Raw genomic sequence first — 19,937 nt, 5'->3', positions numbered from 1 at the left:
ATTTCAAAAGCCTTGTATCTGTCTCCACCATCCGCTCAGGCAGTGTTTTTTCAGATCCTAACCACATGCTGCATCAAAAAGCTTTTCATCATGTCACCACTGGTTCTTTTGACAACCACCTTAAAGTGGTGTCCTCCTCAATCCTTCCAGCATTGAAGCAAACAGTTTCTCTATGCCTACTCTGTCTAGACATGTTATGATTTTCTACACTTTGATTATATCTCCTCTCAACAGTCCCTTATCTAAGGACAATAACCCCATCTTTTCCAGTGTCTCCATGTAACTCAATTTCCTCGTCCCTGGAATGATTTTCGTTAATCTTTTCTGCACCCTCTCTATCTTCACAACCTTTCCAAAATGTGCTGCTCAAAATTGAGGAACATTGCATCGTCTGCCTAATGCTAGGACAGATGAGTGGAATAAGTCTGGCATCTGCTCCAGCCCACATGTATTTAAAATTGAAATCAGGGGCCTAACTACATCATACAACCCTGATTTGCACAGTAAGATGGCCTACTATTTGAAACAGGTGGGCTCCATAGCTGCTCATGCAAAAGCCCCTTTAAAAATTTTGTCAGCTTGGGCATTTGTACAGAACCTATTTTGACCCCATTATCACCTGATTAACACCAATTTCCATAGTTAAAATCCAAGGTTAGGTGCTGGGAAATTAAATGTTTGGACCCAGTCTCTCAGGGCAAGTATGGAACTTGTAAGGTGTAACTAAAGGTCCTGTGCTTTGCTGCAACAACATTCCTTTGCTTTCAACCTCAGAATAGTACTCCCTACTCGACTGCTGTAACCGTGCTTCTCCACTATTGAACTGAAATTGCCAACTGAATGCAGTAACTGCTGAATTGTGGGCAGTTTTGTGCAGTGGCCCTATATTAATTTTTACAACATTAACTTGGGTCGAAATTCCCAAACTCACTTTTTCTTAATTCAGCATATGATTTCATGGCGAAGAAATGTTGAAAAAATTGGGCTGGGACCTGCAAAGTTTGCTTTTGAAGTACTTCATTGATTTACAAGAATTGTTTTTCATTCCCTATAGTCATACAAGCATTGACCTGTAAGATCAGAAAAACTCAATCGTGGCTGCACTGAGAATTGAAGCCTATTTCTGTCAGTGTTTACTGGTAAATAATTTCAGAAATTACATTTTCCCTGCAAAGTTTTAAGTGCAATTCTAGTTGCCAAGTTATCAGTAACATTCTGCTTGTCAGTAAAGTTTCCATTTGGGCAAATACTTTGTCAATGTAACTCTGTGAGGTGTAAATTGTAACTTTGGATTTGGATGCCAGTGCTTTCTTGTTTTGTCTTTTTACTTCTCAGAATGGAAATTGCAACACTGAATCACTTTTCTAAATCATAACTTTAGCATATTCATCACAAATTCAGAAATAAAAATTTACCATAGCTCTGTCAAGATTCATGAGTTACAAAATAAAGCTGAAAAGTTAATTAAGACAGCTTTTTGCTTACAGCTCTTGCTGTGGGACAAAATCATTTTCTCCAAATTGTGATTGTTTCCATTTGATCTTCCAAGGTCATTTTAAGTTGTGAGAGGACTGCATCCAATGTTTCTCTGCTGATAACGGAGCAGGACTGGCAGATTGGTGCTGTCAAAATAGGGGTGTGTCAGCTTCCCAAAGCAGTGATACAACACATGCTGCTTCAATCTATTTTTAACAAGCCGTTCTCTGCTGTGGATATTCAGCCAGTGTTAGCTGAGCCCTTTTCCTGAATACATATTCAGCAGTGAGCTCTGCAATGTTATTGTCTTTTATCAGTTATTTCACAGCCTAACCTTTAGATTCAGTTGAAAATTCTGTCTGCTAGTTGAATCAATCTGCTGCATGAATTGCTGAATAAGAGACCATGTCCAGTGAAAGCCATCCTGGAAGTCGACCTTCAGCAACGACAATTAGTACTGTGGCTGTACAAACAGGAGACTCAAGAATTGTAGTAGCTATACTAAAGGCAAGTATTCTCTCTCTCAAGTAAATATGCTATAGTTTTATTAAGTTGTGATGTTGAAAATTGAATTTTGATAACTTTGGCCTGTGTTTTGCTTACCAGCCTGCAATCCACTCCAGTGTAAACTTCTGCTTGCCTCAGTATTAGATAACTTTTTTAAGGTTCTAAGCTTAGTGTTTTGAAAGTACTACTTACAGTTTTATGTTGACTATATGTATAAATAAAATGAAAGTGTAATCCTGATCTCTTGTAAATCAAATACTTCCTACATTTCAGTCTGGGATGTGTGTGGAACTTCAGTTGGTTGAATCAGTACCGAATCTTCTTGAAATTGGCAGTAATGCGGATGAAACCAGGAAAATACTGAATGAACATGAGATTCTTCTAGCTAAACTGAAGGTAAGAGACATTGACTGGCCAGGTAATCATTCATTGGGAGCAATTGCATCTCACCATCAGGGCAAACCTAACTATTTATTTCAGGTACCAGAGTAGACTAATATTAAAGCAACCATGAACTGATGACATAGAACAATATACCTTCCTGTGGATGTGGCCAAAACGAGAAAAAGTTTAAAGTTGTTGAAAAGGGCAGCACTGCTGATGTACCCACTGCAGTGGGCTGTACCTTTGGCCTTTCTGTTGTCATAGTTGGAAGGGAAAAATCTGCAGGCTGTAATCACAACAGTTCCACTGGGATTTTTCCACCAGCACTTAGCATACTGGAGTTTGCAAGGTTGGTGGGAGACCGTCTTGTTATCATGGGGCAGAGAGGCACTAGCACTATTTATAGGAAGTCCCTACTTTTGGCCCTTCCCCTTAAGATTTGTGAGGGGCAGGATTGACTCCAACCTTTTTGAGCTGATGCTGGATTTCCCAACTGAGATTGACACCTAAAGCATTTGGATCTTGAACTTTTTCTGAGCCATACTGGGAGACTCCTACTTGAGTTACAAGAATAGCTGAGGAAATTTGGCCTTTGATAACAGTATATGTAGCAGCTGGACTGATATGGGATTTCTAAACACTGGATCCAAATCTAATAAGTACAAAGTAACTGTTTTTCTTAGAAACATTGAAATGATATATTTGCTCAACTTTGCATAGTGGTAGCTGTTCTCAGTCATTTCAGAGTTATTTTGTCATTCATATTATGTAGTAAGCCAGCATTTGTTACCCATCCCTAATTGCCCCTGAGAAGATACTTGTGAGTCACCTTCTTGAACCACTGTGGTCCATGCAGGTACGCCTACAGTGCTATTAAGGAGACAGTTCCAGAAGTCTGATCCAGCAATGACAGCAACAGATTATATGTACCGCGTTTCTAATGTAATAAATATATCAAGATGCGTCACAGGAGCATTATGAAATAAAAAATGAATCAAGCCACTTAAGGAGCAGTTAGGTCACATAACCAAAGCTTGGTCAAAGAGGCAGGTTTTAAGGGGTGTCTCAAAGGAGGGCGTCCTGGCGTCACCACGCTTCATTTAGATTTTCAGTTCAGCAGCCGCGCAGACATCTCGGCTGCACGCCCACGAACTGTCAAAGGCCTCTATTAAAAACTAATTTAAAAAGTTAAAGGAGCTGCCCATCCAACCTTAAGGTTGGCGGGCAAATGAAGAGCTCAGGCAGCCTTCACGTTTTTTAATGAAGCCTCATCCACAGGTTTCATGAAGTGTTTAAAAATTAAATAAGCCCAACTCATGTGACACTGTCACATGAGGGAACATGTTTTAAAAGTTTTTAATTTCTTTATTTTGATGTTTAAAACTTAAACAAGTCTCCCTGAGACCTCTGTAACCCCGGGAGATATCTGCACTCTTTCGTGCGTATGTGCGAAATAGCGTAGGCCCCAACTCATTGACCCTGCCAATGGATCAACTCTCACTGTCCCTCTACACATCTCACTCAATGTTTATTCACATGTGAACAAGGCACTTGTCATTCACGAATTTATTGTGGATGATTGCATCAACATAATGGCCTTAACAGAAACCTGGCTGAAAAATAATGACACCTTTCCCCTTGTTGAAGCCACCCACCTGGCTTTAAGACTTGTCTTGTCAAGACTGTTGCAGTACTGGTGTGGTGCTCATCACCTTAGCCTGATCCCCTACTCCTCTGACATTTTGCCTTAATTTGAGCATCTCACCTTGTTTCATCCCTCACACCTCTCATTCAAATTCCCCATTCTCTACAGCAGTCCTAAGCATGGTAATAATTTTCTCACTGAGGCATCGTCACTGCTTTTCTCCTTCAACAAGCCTCAAGTGTTGTAACTCTCGGGAATGGACAAATGACAGGTTTTCTCATAGGTCTTTTAAAAAGTAGGATAAATAATTAGTACTTAACTCCCAAAATGTATATGCAACAACACACACACACACACACACACACACACACACACACACACACACACACACACACACACACACACACGTAAAGGTGATCGCAAAAGAGATAGCATGCACTTAGGTCTTAAAAGTCCAAAAATATGCTATCATGCTTTTTCGAAATGAACACTTGAAACGTTGCAGGCCTGTTATTCCCTTTTTGGTCCACTAAAGAAATAGAAGTTGGAGGTTTGTGAAGATGGATTTACACTGGCTTTACTGTTTCTCTGGCTTCACTCCAGTCGAGGTGCAGTCAAAGCCCTGCAGTGAAAACCTGGTTTGGTTCCTCAAATAGGTAAGTAAGGGCCAACCCTAATTCTTTGCCTCCGGATGGATTTTAGGCAGTATCTTGTCCCTTTGTTGTTCAGGAAATCATCATTTTTTTTTCTTGCCTTCTACTCCCAAAGAATTTGTCTTATTAAATGTTCCTCATCGGAAGCCTAGTTTCTGTCAAGTGACCATAGCTCCTGTTTTCATTGTCCTCACAAATGGTCTCTAACACCTTGGCCATTGACATACAATGATGGTCGAGTTTCACTCACTTACATATCCATATGATAGAATAGGATTCTTCTTGCACCCAGTCTGCAAGTCCATTGTGAAATCGTTTCTGTAACTATTTTGATAATGGCAACCATTAATCCACAGGAAATGTTTGCTGCATTTTAATGCATTGTCTAGACCTGCAGGCTAGCTTCCAGGGCCTTATATAGTTCCATGTATTTTGACAGAAAAGAAGGAAAGGTCACCTGATCTCTCAACTCCATTTTGTTTCAAAAGCAGAGTGTCCATCCTCTGTCCTGAAGAAGGGTCATATGGACTCGAAACGTTAACTCTATTTCTCTCTCCACAGATGCTGTCAGACCTGCTGAGTGTTTCCAGCATTTTCTGTTTTTATGTCCATTCTCCATTTGGTTTTAAAAGTAAAGTGTCAATTTTCCACAAATCTTTGAGTCTACGTTGTGAGAGTATGATAAGTTGGGGTAGGAAATTGGGAGGCCCAAGTTCCTGAAAGTAAAGAAGTGAAAAGAGACAAGACGATAAAGTAGGGTAAAGGGAAAAAAAGTTAAACAAAGAGCAAAAATGCAAAGCGTGATGGGCTTGGGACAGAGCATTGGCCAAAATGTGTATTTGAATGGACTCAAGGGAAGCTGAAGTTACATAGGCCTGGTTACATAAAAACTGTGAGACATAAAAACCTGAAAGTAAATGGGAAACAGAAAAGAACAGTGATGTACGTAGTGTGGAGTCAGGATGGAGCATTGACTAACTATTGTTCAAGTTCAGCAACAGATATAGCGAGTGAAGTCCAGAACCTATTGGCAGAATTTAATTCAAGTGAAGGCCTGCTGTTTTAAGTGCCTGTCAGACAATTAACCGACCATGGCAGGCTATCCCCAGGATTTAGGGCCTTGGGGGTGGAAATCCCATTCCCCAAGAGCTGCTGGTTAATTAGAGGCTGGCAGCTTTCCATTGCTCATCAGTGCCACTGGGAGAAGTGGCAGGTACTGGCAATGCACTGCACTAGAGGCCTAGAGTCGCCAAGGGACCCAGGCCACAGGGGAGACAGGTAAGGGTGGGGGTTGCAGAGAGGGGGTCACTGCCTGTGGGGAGATGGGGTTGTTGGAAGAAAGGCCTGGGAGGGTTGGATCTCAGAAGGCACCCCCTTCCCGATATTGGGTCCCTCAATCAGGCATTGAGTGCCTTTGGGTGAGGGACTCCCCTGTGACGCCCTTGTCAGTTTTTTTCCAGGTTTCTTGTGTGGCAACTCTCCCACCCACCATTGGTTGAATGCCAGCAGCCATGGGATGAGGCCCTTAAAAGGGCATTAATTTCCCATTGTCCATGAGCCTTCCCACCCCGGGCTTAATTGGACGGAGGCAAGTACCCAGTCTGCACCCTTCCGCATGACTAAAATAAATTCCACCATATAAGTGATATGACAGTAGAGTACTTGAGGACGCAAAGATTGAGGTACTGCCATGGAATGAGGATGTATGAGGCATACAGAGTCAGTTGCAAATGATGGTGAATTTGGAGGGCACCATGAAAACCAGAAGCAGCAGAGGTTTGCTGGTTAGGCTCAAGTAAGTGATTTTCTAGCCAGGAATGGACTGAAGCTGAAAAACCACTATAACCAGCGGCCAATTACAAGCTCAAGAGGAGATTGAAGTAACTGTAATATATATTGAAAGAAGTGTGGTGTGTGACTTGGAGGGGATCTTGCAGATGATGGTGTTCCCATGCAACTGCTACCCTTGTTCTTTTTGGTGGTGCAGTTTGTGGGGTTTGCAAGGTGCTGTCGGAGAAGCCTTGGTGAGTTGCTGCAGACCATCATGTAAACAGTACACACTGTAGCCTCTGTGCACTGAGGATGGAGGAATTGAGGTTTATGGTAGTGGATGGGGTGTCAATCAAGTGAGCTACTTTATGCTGGATGGTGTTGGAGCTGTGCTCATCCAGGCAAGTGGAGAGTATTCCATCACATTCTACAGGCTTTAGGGAGTCAGGAGATGGGTTACTCACTACAAAATTCTGAGCCTCGGACCTGCTGTGGTAGACATTGTATTTATGTGGCCGATCCAGCTAAATTCCTGTTCAATGGTGCCCGACCCACAACCCCCAGGAGGTTGATGGTGGAGATTCAGTGATGGCAATGCTGTTGAGCATCAAGAGAAAATGGCTAGACTTTTCCTTGTTGGAGATGATGATGCCTTGGCGCTTGACTAGCATGAATGTTACTTGCTGCTTAACAGCCAAAGCCTGAATGTTGTCCTCCACGGGGACCCAGAGACTGACAAGTGGCATGAAATTCCTCCATTCTCACCCCTGGCAGAGGATAAAAATCCAGCTCCAAGTAATGATTTAGAAAGAGAGAATGGGTCTATAGTTGGGAGGGAACAACATGGTTGTGAAGAAGATAATGGCCAGGATTTTACATTGATCGGGCGGGTGTGCGCCTGACCCAAACGCACGTGAAATTGTGTGAAATGACATTGGGCAAACGTCCCAACATAATCGCGTACACGAGTAATATTGAGGTCGGCGGGTGGGCACAGGAGTCAGAGCCTTGCCCACTGACAATTAAAGGGCCACTTAAGGCCATTAAAAGCCCTATTGTCTACGATTTTACGTTGCCCCTGCAATTTTGCGCTTGTCGCACGAGCAAAATGGGCAGGCAGGCAACCGATTTTTAATGAAACCTCATTCAAGGGCGGAGTGAAATACAATGGAAACTGATATCTGGGGACTGATTTGTTTTGAGTTCTGCTGTCAGGTGCTTGAATTTGCTGCATAGACAGAGTGTGATGCATTTTTTCTTCTCATTTAATCTGTCCAGGTCTGCAGCTCCCTGAAGCAGCTCCGCAGCAGCTGTCTGCCTTCAGGGAGATCACTAGAAGCACCCACCTGCACCCTCACTTATGTCGGTGCCTGCCCCCTTCTCGCCTCCCTCAGCATCACTGAGGCTTTCTCAGCGTCCACTTCCGGTCCTGCTGACTTGGCGTGCATGCCAAGCGCAAAATGCAGGCAACTGAGACTAGGATGCTTTGGTGGGGATTGTTTATTGCTTGCCACAGAGCTCACTTCTCTACTCTAACACCAACACCACTGCCACACCCCACTTCCACCCTGCCACCCCTCCCCCATCCCACCATTGCAAACTGTTATCTATATAGCAATCTATATGCACATTTTACTCATTTTGCCTTTGATATAGGAGTTCCTTTAAAATACTCAATAAATGCATAGCCATATCTATTCTTTCTACCAGTGCAAGTGTCTCTGCAGCTCAGGTGTTTTTAACTACTCGCTTTATGTTTTTTGATTCCCTGGCTAATGGACAACTTTTATCATTCCTTCCCACTAAAAATATATTCTGTTGTACTCGAATAACCGTTAGGAAGGTTAGCCTGTGAGGTGTCACTAAAAATGACTAATTTCATCACTTCTGGGTCACCCAGGTCTGGAAATCTGAGCGCACATTCTTCTAAACTTCCTTCGATGTCTTATTTGCTTTTAGCATTTCCCCAATTGTAGCATATTTCAGCATGGTGCTCAATCCTAATGCATCATAGCATGCATCCAGTCTAGTTTTGTGTGCATAACCAGGTTAATTGCCCACTTAAGCTTTTTAATTCATCTGCTTCTTGCTTGGTTGTGGTGTTCTATTTGTGATGATCTGGCCTGAATTATCAGGATCTTATTCACATTCTCTAGGTAAGGATGTGGAATCAGGGTTATTCCCAACTTAGTCTGCCTAATGTCCAATCCTATATACTTAAAAGCTCCAGAAGTCCAATTTCCAATTTTGCATTCCTTTATAATTTTATCGATCACAATTCATCAAATGCCACAGGCTTCTTCCCCTCCCAGTCCCCAAGCAGGAAATTATCTACATGCATTAAGAAAATGCCGATTTTCCTTCATAGTACCAACAAAATATTGCTGGATCTGCCTTTAGCTGAGGATAACCAGGTTTTAGTAGGACAGGCCTAACTAAAAAATACCATACCCTAGATGCATCGTTTAGCCTGAAATCACACCTGTTCAGCCTCCATAATTTCCCCTCTACAACTCCAGCTTCTTTTGGAGGCTTTAAGAATACTTCTCTTTGAAATTGTTCCACTTACAAAAATGTGTTTCTGTGTACATGCCCATCTGTGGGACAACGCTGGCCGTCCTTTGTCTGGCACCTTCGTATAAAAGCCAAGCTCTCTCCAACTGTCAAGTTCTTTTTGTTTTGCTTCCTTTAACAAATTACCATCTAACTTGATAGTGACCACGGTGGCTTCTCTACTGTAGGGGCTCCTACATGTGTCACTCCTCGCCTGTTCTTTGCTCCTTGCTCTTATTAAATAAACTACGTCCCCTAAAAGATCTCCTGTCTCTATCTGGACTGCTACTCCTCAACCTGTCCCTCCTGTGACTCCATAAGACAACCATAAGATATAGGAGCAGAAGTAGGCCATTTGGCCATCGAGTATTTTCCGCCATTCAAAAAGATCATGGCTGATCTGATAATCCTCAACTCCACTTTCCTGCCTTTTCCCCATAACCCTTGATCCCTTACTGATTAAAAATCTGTCTACCTCAGCCTTGAATATACTTAATGACCCAGACTCTACAGCCCTTTGTGGTAAAGAATTCCACAGATTGACTACCCTCTGAGAGAAGAAATTCCTCCTCATCTCTGTTTAAAATGGGGGCCCTTTACTCTGAGATTATGCCCTCTGGTCCTAGACTCTCCCACCAGCATCTACCCTGTCAAGCCCACTAAGAAACTCATGTTTTAATAAGGTTGCCTCTCATTCTTTTAAACTCCAATGAGTACAGGCCCAACCTACTCAACCTTTCCTCATAAGAAAATCCCTCCATACCCGGGATCAACCTAGTGAACCTTCTCTGGTCTGCCTCCAATGCCAGTATATCTTTCCTTAGATAAGGGGACTAAAACTGTTCACATTATTCTAGGTGTGGCCTAACTAGTGCGTTGTATAGTTTTAGCAGGATTTCCCTATTTTTATATTCCATCGCCTTTAAAATAAAGACCAACATTCCATTTGCCTTACCTATTACCTGATGACCTTGTATGCTAGCTTTTTGGGATTCATGCACAAGAATCCCCAAATCCCTCTGTGCTGCAGCTTTCTGCAGTCTTTCTCCTTTTAAATAGTATTCAACTCCTCTATTCTTCTTGCCAAAGTGCATAATCTCACTTTCCCACAATATATTTCAGTTGCCACTTTTTTGCCCACTCACTTAATCTGTCTGTGTCCCTCTATAGACTCTTTGCATCATCCTCACCACTTGCCACCTATTTATGTGTCATCCGCAAACTTGGCAATAGTACATTAATTTCCCTCATCCAAGTTGTTAATATATATTGTAAATAATTGTGGCCCCAGCACTGATCCCTGTGGCACTCCACAGGTTGCCATCCTGAAACTGCACCACCCCCCCCTCCCCCACCCTTATCCCAACTCCCTGTCTTCTATTAGTTAGCCAGTTCTCCATCCATGGTAATATATTACCCCCAACACCATGGGCTCCTATCTTAAGTAGCCTTATGTGTGGTACTTATCGAAAGCATTTTGGAAATCCAAATATATTGCATCTACTGCTTCCCCTTTATCTATCCTGCTTGTTACCTCTTCAAAGAATTCTATTAAATTTGTCAGGCATGATTTCCCCTTTATGAAGCCATGCTGAATCTGCTTGATTAGATTATGCATTTCTAAATGCTCACCTATTACATCCTTTATAATAGATACCAACATTTTCCCAATGTCAGATGTTTAGCTAACTGGCCTATAGTTACTTGTTTTTAGTCTCCATCCCTTTTTTGAATAAGGGTGACTCGACTTCCTTTCACAAACTCTTGATCTTTTCTTTGGGCTGTGATCATTATTAGGCCCAATGTCTGAACTTACACCATGATTTGTGGCTTTCCACTTTTTACTTCCTTCTGCCAATCCATAGGTCTGATATTCTGTCTCTTGTCTTGTACATTCAGCCAGTTTTTGTATTTCCCTCTGGCCTTTCATGCCTTTCCTACTATGGTGGATCCCCTCCACTCACTAGCCCCTTCTGGCACATATGCTACCCTAGTTCCAACTTTTGGTCTTTGATCTTTGTGATGAATGGCCCTATTCTAATCTTCACTATCACTTGGTCTACTCTCCGTTAGCCCCCTATCTGCCACATTCTGTTGTTCATGCAGGCCCAGCGTACACATGTGTGAAGTGCATGGTGCATCTTCAGTTTCCGTCATCTGTTCAGGTTCTGTCAATGTGTAATCAGTGCCAGTAAGCCACATGGAATGTACTCTAAAAGTTTGATTACCGTGTTGCAAGATTATCATTTTGCCATCAGTGTCTGTATCTTTTCATGGGCCTCTTCGTTCTTTCTGCCCTTCACTTTTATAATATGTCATGTCCCCAGGCTTAAAATTCATTTCTGACGGCCTGTGTCAATAACTCAAAGCCCTCCTGATTTTTTTCTGAAACCTCTGCCTTAATAAATGCTTTCCTCCCTGCATGCATGGCATTCAAATGTTCTGCAAGTATTGAACTAATGGTAGTCCCCTCCAAAGCCGGTCCCACATTATTGAAAGTATCTTCAGATTTCTGCCTTAAACTAATTGATAGGGGCTGCAGTCCCCAACCATAGGAGTGTGTTTTTTGCATATCCGGCCAATGCTAGGTCAGTTATCAATTTACAATTTGGTTGGTAAGCTAAAATTTTTCAATCACGGCGTGATTTCTCTCACATATCCCATTGCTAAAAAGTATTCTCTACTGCTATGTGCATTGCTACAATATTCAGATTTTCACACATACTCCTGAATTCATCATTGGCAAATTCTCCTCCATTGTCCGTTAAGAATTTAGTTGGTGCCCCCAGCCATGTTGCTATCCATTTTTTCATTATTTTATCACTAATTACTTTTTTGTCTTTACTAAAAATTACTGTTGTAGACTTAGCATCCAGGTTTAGTCTGTCAAAGTGTAAAAGAAATATATTTTTTCCTTTATCCCATACTTTGAGGTCCATCGTTACGGTTTCATTAAAGTCTCGCCAATGGAATAATTACTACTGGTCGTGATGGCGTTCTCCCTTACATTTTACAAATATCACATTTCTCACGAATATCCTCGACAAGTCTAGTGTATTTCTCATTCAGTACCCCTGCATCCTTTAACAGAATCTTCAACCAATGGCCATACGGATGTGCAACTTTTTGATGTAGTTTGGCAACAATTTGCTTCTTCTCTTTTAAATCCCCATCCCCAGCTGCCATTAATATCTCTTTAACATCCTGTCTAGAGATGTTAGGCCTTAAAGGAATACAATGATGTCCCGACTGTGTAATTTGCAAATCTACAGATCTCCCAAAAACAATTGTTTTATCATGCTCCTTGTTCAACTTCATTTGGGCCTTTCTCATTGAAGGCTTACTTAACAGTAAAGGTATTTCACTCAATACCACATTAGTACTGATAAAGTGATTTACCCCTGTATTTTACTTGGAATTACTATTCTTTTTAGTGATTTCAACATGCTACCATCACCAAACCTGAAACAAGTAGAACTGTTATATTCTTTGACTTTACTTTAGTCTTCCTTACTTAAAGAATCCATGTAACAGTTTAGCCAGTCCACTCCACATGCTGTGGATGTATACCCACTATCTAGAACTGTGCAATTGAACAAATCTGCAACTAGGATACTCATCACCAGACTGAAGCTTCTGGTGACTAATATGATTCCTTCTGATTGGTCAGTATTGTCCTCCTCACCTTTTGTACCTTCCATGTCATGTATTATCTCAAAAACCCTGTTTTTCATTTTTGGGCAAATCAACGTATATTGATTCGTAGAGTTGCATTCGAAGCACCTGTTAGCCACCCCTTGGTTATTCCTGGGGTTCATCCTGCTTCTACAAATTGCCCAATTCCTGCCATCTGTTATAGCTCCCAAAAGGCTCTCTGTCCTCATATTTCTTGTTTGTAATTTTTCTTTTGCAGAGATGTTTGGGCCCTATATTCAAATATTCTCGAAAGGTTGCTAATGTTGTATCCTCCATCTTTGGTGTTGCTGCTAAAGATCCCATTTGCACCATAAAAGCAGCTGGAAATTAATGCTTTCCCAGAAATTTTTTTTTAAGGCTTCAGGCACTTGATTCAAAAGCGTTTCTCTCTCTTTGAATTTAACTCCGGTTAAAACCAAGAGCCTATCCATGTTTGATATCCTTACACAGTTCAATAATTTAAAGGCAACTGATTTAGGAATTTCCAAGTGGAATCGCTGCAATCTCATATATAGTCAGTTAAACGCCATGCTGTATTCTTCTTTGGAAGAATCATCCACTTAAAAAAATTTATCAAAGTCCGACCAAGCCTCTTAGTCATTCAAGAAGTCATCTTTCATATAAATTTTATCCATGATTATCAAGAGAATGTTCAAACCTCCTTGATTGTCCAGTTCCTGTGTGTCTAATTCCAAGGACACTATGCAGCTGTTCTTGCTCCTGGCAGGAAGCGAAAGTGCCAGAGCTATTCCTTGTTTTCTTTTTAGTAGAGGCATAACCCATGTCCATTTGTCTACTTTATTTTTCCATTGACCATAGGTTCTGTTTCACAAAACAGTGGTGGAAAGTCATATGCTGCCACCCTATACTTGATTTCAGTCATCTTTCTTCAAAGAGTCTCCAAGAGTCTTCTCTCTCAAAAAAAATTAACTCCAATACTAGCCTTCCGTCTGAAGGTAAATCTTAGTCTCCAATTTATGCTTTCAGGCAACCATCCTCTGTTACCAAATGTCAGCGAAATTCCCAAGCCTGGCTGTGAAGAAGACACTGAGGCTAGGATGCCCTCCCTAGTGCAGGGGGGCAGGAGCACAGGGCAGCGGTCACTAGGCAAGGCATGATGCTTGGGGGGCATAGATGATTGATGTTGCAAAGTACAACTCAACTTTTTTCTATTCTTTCTTGAGATGTGGGCATCACTGGCAATACTGACCATCCTAATTGCCTTTGAGAAGGTGGTGGTGAGCTACCTTTTTGAATCACTGCTGTCCGTCTGGTGCAAGTACACTCACTGTGCTGATAGAAAGTTCCAGGATTTTGACCCAGTGACAGTGAAGGAACAGCAATACAGTTCCAAGATAGGATGGCACGTGACTTGGAGGGGAGTTTGCAAGTAGTGCTGTTCCCATGTATCTGCTGCTTTTGTCCTTCTTGGTGGCAGAGGCCACTGGTTTGACAGTACTATTGAAGTCTTGGTGAGTTGCTGCAGCACATCGTGTATATGATACACACTGCTGCCATTGTGGATAGGTTTATGGAGGGAGTGTATGTTTAAGATGATGGTTGGGAATGGTAATGCCATTGAATGTCAAGGTGAAATGGATAAATTTTCTCTTGATGGGTGATGGAAATGGTCATTGCCTGGCAGTTGTGTGAGATGAATGTTACTTGCCACTTACCATCCCAAGCCTGAATGTTGTCCAGATCTATCATCATATGTACACAAACTGTTTCAGCATTTGAAGAGTTGTGTAAGGTACTAAATATTGTGCAATCATCAGTAAATCCCCACTTCTGAACTTATGATGGAAAAAAGGTCATTGATGAAGCAGCTGAAGATGGTTGAGCCTAGGACACTACCCTGAGGAACTCCTGCAGTGATGCTCCGGGGCTGTGATGGTTGGCCTCCAACAACCACAACCATCTTCCTTTGTGCTAGGTATGACTCTAACCAATAGAGACTTTTTTCCCACTGCTTCTCATTGACTTCGATTTTTGTCAGGGCTCCTTGATGCCACACTCAGTTAACTGCTGCCTTGATGTCAAAGGCGGTCACTCTCACCTCACCTCTTGAGTTCAGCTCTTTTGTCCATGTTTGAACCAAGGTTGTAATGAGGTCGGAGCTGGGTAGCCCTGGCGGAACCCAAACTGTGCAAGAGTGAACAGAATATCTCTATGTAAGTGCTGCTTGATTGCACTGTCAATTACACCTTTCATCATTTTGCTGATGATTGAGAATAAATATAGGGCTGTAATTGGCCAGACTGGACTTGTCCTGCTTTTTATGGACAGGACATAACAGAATAAATTTTCACGTTGCCATCTAGGTGCCAATGTTGTATTGGGACAACATGGCTTGTTCTAGAGCACAAGTCTTCAGTAGTTCTGCTGAGATGTTGTCAGGGCCCATAGCCTTTTCAGTATCCATTGCCTTCAGCTGTTTCTTGATATCAAGTGGAGTGAATAGAATTGGCTGAAAACTGGCTGTGATGCTGAAGACCTCAGGAAGAGGTGACATGGATTATCCACTTGGCACTTCTGGCTGAGGATGGTTGCAAATGCTTCAGCCTAATTTCATGCATGGATATGCTGGGCTCCCCCATCGTTGAGTGTAGGAGCAAAAACAAAAAGTGCTGGAAAAACTCAGCAGGTCTGACAGCATCTGTGGAGAGAAAGACAGAGTTAATGTATCGCCACCATCAACACCCCTTCGACCTTTTGTTTATAACATCTTTTGCAATGCCTCCTATGCCTCCACCTATCACTGGCCTTCTATCCAGCTTTGTCTGTCTCACCTCCCTTAAACAGTATATACTTCACCACATTTCTACTTCTCTTTAGTTCTGAAGAAGAGTCATACGGACTCAAAACGTCAACTCTGTCTTTCTTGCCACAGATGCTGTCAGACCTGCTGAGTTTTTCCAGCACTTTTTGTTTTTGCCCCTATGCTCAATGATCGGTGAGCAATATTTGTTTTTGTTTCAGATTTCCAGTATCCGCAGTATTTTGCTTTTATATTGAGCATAGGGGTATTGGGGGACCTTCCTCCACCATTTAGTTGTTACTCACCACCATTCATTAAAATCATAAATGTGTAAAATCGAAAAGGTTGGGCTTTTCAGCTACAGGAACTAAAAGGCTGTAACTCTCCAGATGCCAATACGTGAACAGTAGCTTATTTTTTATATATCAAGATTTACTTGCATATCTTAATATGAATTAATGAAGCGGGCCACTGTTGGTGCCTGAAGTTCTAAGACTGCATAAGCGCTCTTTCAAGTGCTGGGCAGGGGAAGACAGGGATAGAAATTGGTATGCATTGTGCCTGTTTTTTGGATGTGAACTGGGTGCAAAGCATACTAATATAATTAAAATTGTGAGGGGTCTCAAAAGAGTAGATAGAGAGAAACTGTTCCCATTGGCAGAAGTGTCAAGAACTAGAGGACACTGATTTAAAATGATCATGTTCCCCCTGCTAAATTGGTGGGCCCTATTTATGGGTGCCCTAGCCTATGCCAAAACATGTGTCAACCACATGAATATGTAAATCAGGACTCTAATGCTTATTGCAGTGCCACTTGATGAAATTAACTAAAGCTGAGCAGGCAGATGTCAGGCTCTTCATTGGTCCCAGTGGCCAGCAATGAAAGGTAACAAATGTTTTTTTTAAAGTATCTGTGGAGCCAGGAGCTACAATTGCCACCACCAGCTCACAGCCTGCTTCAGTGCTCTGACCTGGGGATCGCTGAGGCAACTGGTGGAAACAGACAGTTTTTGTGATATAGTAATGGAAGTTATATTGAAGGTGACTGTGTGGGTAGAAGAGGAAAAATCATGGAAAGAAAAAGGAGACTACATTTTCCTATCTGACGCAATTACCAAAGGAAGTGTAGTGAAACAGGTTTTTCGCCCACTTGGGAATTTTCCAAAATCAGCTTCCTTTAAAGATTTTAGCAGCAGACTCAACAATGATGCTTTCTGTAATTGGAAGTTTACCAAGGGTTAGAAAGGGTGGATAATGACTGCTGGTTCAGGATTTAAAGTGACTTAAGGGTCCAGGCATCTTTTTTTTATGACAGTCAGCTTTTGGAAACACCAGATGATGTCTGAAAGATCAGGTGCAGGGTGCCAAACCACCAACATTATTGTGGCTTCCAGTGAAATACTGTCTAATGCAATTTGGATGAGGTAGGAGGCCTGTTTTGGGATGTGGGAGATGGTCAGTAAAAGCAGTAAAGTCCTGATGAAAGGAGGTGGACCGAGCAGAATATACAATCTCTACTATCCTTAATGGTGCTGCAAGACTGTTAATGGCATTATCAGGTCAGGCAAGTAAAAATGGGATAACCCATCCAAAAAAGCGCTGTACTCAGCATATTTACCATTTACAAACACCTTCCCTTCACTGTTTTGGACTTCAAGACCTTAATATATAATTCTAAATACTCCAGACAGCTTTTACACCCCTAACCTTTACCTGTAAGTGTCCTTTCACTCACAACCTGACATGTGCAGTTCACTGAAAGCCTCAAATGCTATGCAATTTCATGCACTTGTCATCACTTCCAATGCAATTCTTGCTGGTATCTGGAATGGACTGCATTTCATGGCAACGACAGTGCATGTACAATGATGTATTCATCTTAAAGGGGGAAACAACTGTCAATAAAAATGGATTGACAATCTCCCTGCCTTTGCTCTTTGGTGCTCTATGAGGAGTAAGCTTTGGGGCTAGTGGAGAGGAGAAGGAGTAAAAGGTGGGGCAGGTGAAAGTCAGGTTCATGTCAAAATTTGGGTGTCATTAGGAAAGGCTGTCACAGACCTATGAAACTATTCCAGATGCACAGCATTAGGACACATCATGTGTGCTGAATATTCAGATAGCACCTTGGGGGAGCACATATTTAGGTTAATAATTCAAATATCACACATTGCCACCAAGAGGATATATGATGATAAGATGCAGTAAGCATATTCACTCACTGAAATGGAAATAAAATAATGGGAGAAATGAATTATGGTTGCAGACAATATTATTGGCAAGTTTGGGAGCTGGCTTTGACTAGGGACCCTGTTAATTGATGTGTGTGCTGGCGGGTTTGAAAAAGACAAGTTGTGCTCAGAAAGCAGCTGGTGTGTGGTGGTAAAAGAAGATCTTCTGGTTCAGGAATTGAGAACATTCAGTGACCATATGTTCCCCTGAGCTAGGGAGTTGAATACACACTAAACTTCAATTCAACCCTCCCAGTTATTTAAGACTACTCACTTGTGAGGAATTGGGTTATGGTATCTATATCCATCGATATCCGTAACAAGCCTTCAGTCTATTCCATTGCCGAGCTGACTCACCACAGGAAGTAAATTGTGTGTAAAGTGAAACTTTTACAAAGGGAACACCTTTGTGACCTGGTGACTGGAGTGTAAGACATCTGTAAAACCTGAGTTTACAACAAAGCAATAATTGGATAACAAAATCTATCCTGTTGGCATATATTTTTGCATATATTTCCCATTTAATAAACAATAATTCCACTTCCCATGATTCGCTGCAGTGAGCTTAACTCCACATTATTATTTGAACATGTTGAATTTTAAAGTTTTAAAATTCATTAAGATATAAGGTAGGTAACCAGAACTTTTATTAACTAATGCAATGATGACATAATTGGATAACCAGTAAAAAGTTGTCTGGTGGCTGCTGGGGTGAATTGAATTACACATGCAGTAAGAGAGAATGAGTCCTCCAAGGCACTGCTTGTTTTTCTGTTTCAAAATGCAGTTATAAATTAGGCCGATAAGAGCAGAGACATTGATCACGAGACATTACAACGCCATTATAAATTGTTAATATAAACACCATTAAATTGGAGGCACAAATGAGTTGTTAATAATCCGTTACATCCACCTTTATGTCTGCTGGGGCTACTACCATGATATCTCCCGCTTGCATTATCAGAGGCTCTTTCTTTCAGTACCTGGTTGTTTTCTGATGCAGGAGTCACTTCTGGACTCACAATCAGTATTTACATTACGCCTTCTTAGTCTCCACTCTTTCACCTTATTCTGCCAATCCATGGACCTTATTTCTTGGCCATCATCCTGAACATGCAACCAACATTTATACTTGCCAGTGGTTTTTCCTGCACACCCCACAATTGCCATATCCTTCCATTCACTGGACCCTGCTGTAGTATATGTCACCCAAGTATCTGCTCTGGACAAATGGCCTGTGGGAGGTATTAACTTTGTCCTGTGTGGCATGGTCACTCACGTTGCCACTATCCAGTCTTTCAATCTGCTGCATTGTGTTCCTCAGGACCACCACCACAAAACACATAAGCACTGGAGATGCGAGGTGCCTCGCTTTCTTCCATCTGCTGCTCAGAGTCTGAGTTTTTGTAATTAATTTGACTAATAATGGTGAATGAACCTTAATAGTTTGATTACCATGTTTGGTAAGTACTGGCTTACTGTCACAACCTATATCCTTATAAGGAAGGTTCCATTCCTCATGACCATCTCTTATTTGTATACTCCTGAATTGAAGTCTATCTCATGTGGTCTTATACAATGCCTCTACACTTTCCAAATTTTCTCAGCCTTTATGGAAGCCTATCTCCCTGTATAAAAAGCAGTCAAATGTGCATAAAAAAATTAATACCTTAGAGTGCAAGAGAGCTACCACAAATAACAGAAGGCAATTTGGGGTTTTGCCCCTACACTAATTGGTAGGGATTATATTCTGCAATGACCTGGAGTGAATTATTTGCATGAGCCACTCATGCCAGGGTGATTGTCAACCTGCAGCCTGGTTAATCAGCTAAAATTTTATGCAGAACTTATTGATCGCTGCATGATTGCTTTCACAAAATTCATCACTGAAGGGACTCTCAGCTGCAGTACTCAAGACCATGATGTTCATGATTTCTTATGTTTCTAAGTTCATCATTGACAAATCCCCTCCATTATCAGTCAGAAACTTCAGTGGTGTTGAAAGAAATGGTTCCCATTGTTGTAAAACCATGTTTTATAACAAAATCTACTTTATCTACTGAGTGGGTTGAACCTACAGTATAAGTCTTAAAAAGACTGATAACTGTAGTTTTAAGTGACCTAAAGAGCATTCTTTAAAATGGCCGAACATTCACCTTGCAAATTGCAAAGCTATCAGACAGGAGTCGTACTGTCTGGAAGTAGCCCACCAGGACAATCAGTGTGAGAGACCAATCCCCTGAATTACACACAGACATCCAAAC

The 19,937-nt window shown here is 41.7% G+C and overlaps 1 protein-coding gene across 1 annotated transcript in view; it reads left to right on the top strand.

The window, feature by feature from the left end:
• The first annotated feature begins 1,690 nt into the window (after positions 1–1,690).
• Positions 1,691–19,937, top strand: part of ttn.1 (titin, tandem duplicate 1) — a 685,821-nt gene continuing 667,574 nt past the window's right edge. Inside the window, exons 1-2 of the mRNA XM_041201521.1 lie at positions 1,691–1,983; positions 2,257–2,379. Coding sequence (XP_041057455.1) covers positions 1,882–1,983; positions 2,257–2,379 — 225 coding nt within the window. The 5' untranslated portion in view covers positions 1,691–1,881. The remainder of the gene's footprint in view (positions 1,984–2,256; positions 2,380–19,937) is intronic.

Source organism: Carcharodon carcharias, chromosome 12 (assembly GCF_017639515.1).
Source record: "Carcharodon carcharias isolate sCarCar2 chromosome 12, sCarCar2.pri, whole genome shotgun sequence".
Taxonomy (NCBI): Eukaryota; Metazoa; Chordata; class Chondrichthyes; order Lamniformes; family Lamnidae; genus Carcharodon; species Carcharodon carcharias.
Note: the sequence above shows the minus strand (reverse complement) of the source record. Positions and strands in the feature narration are given on the sequence as shown.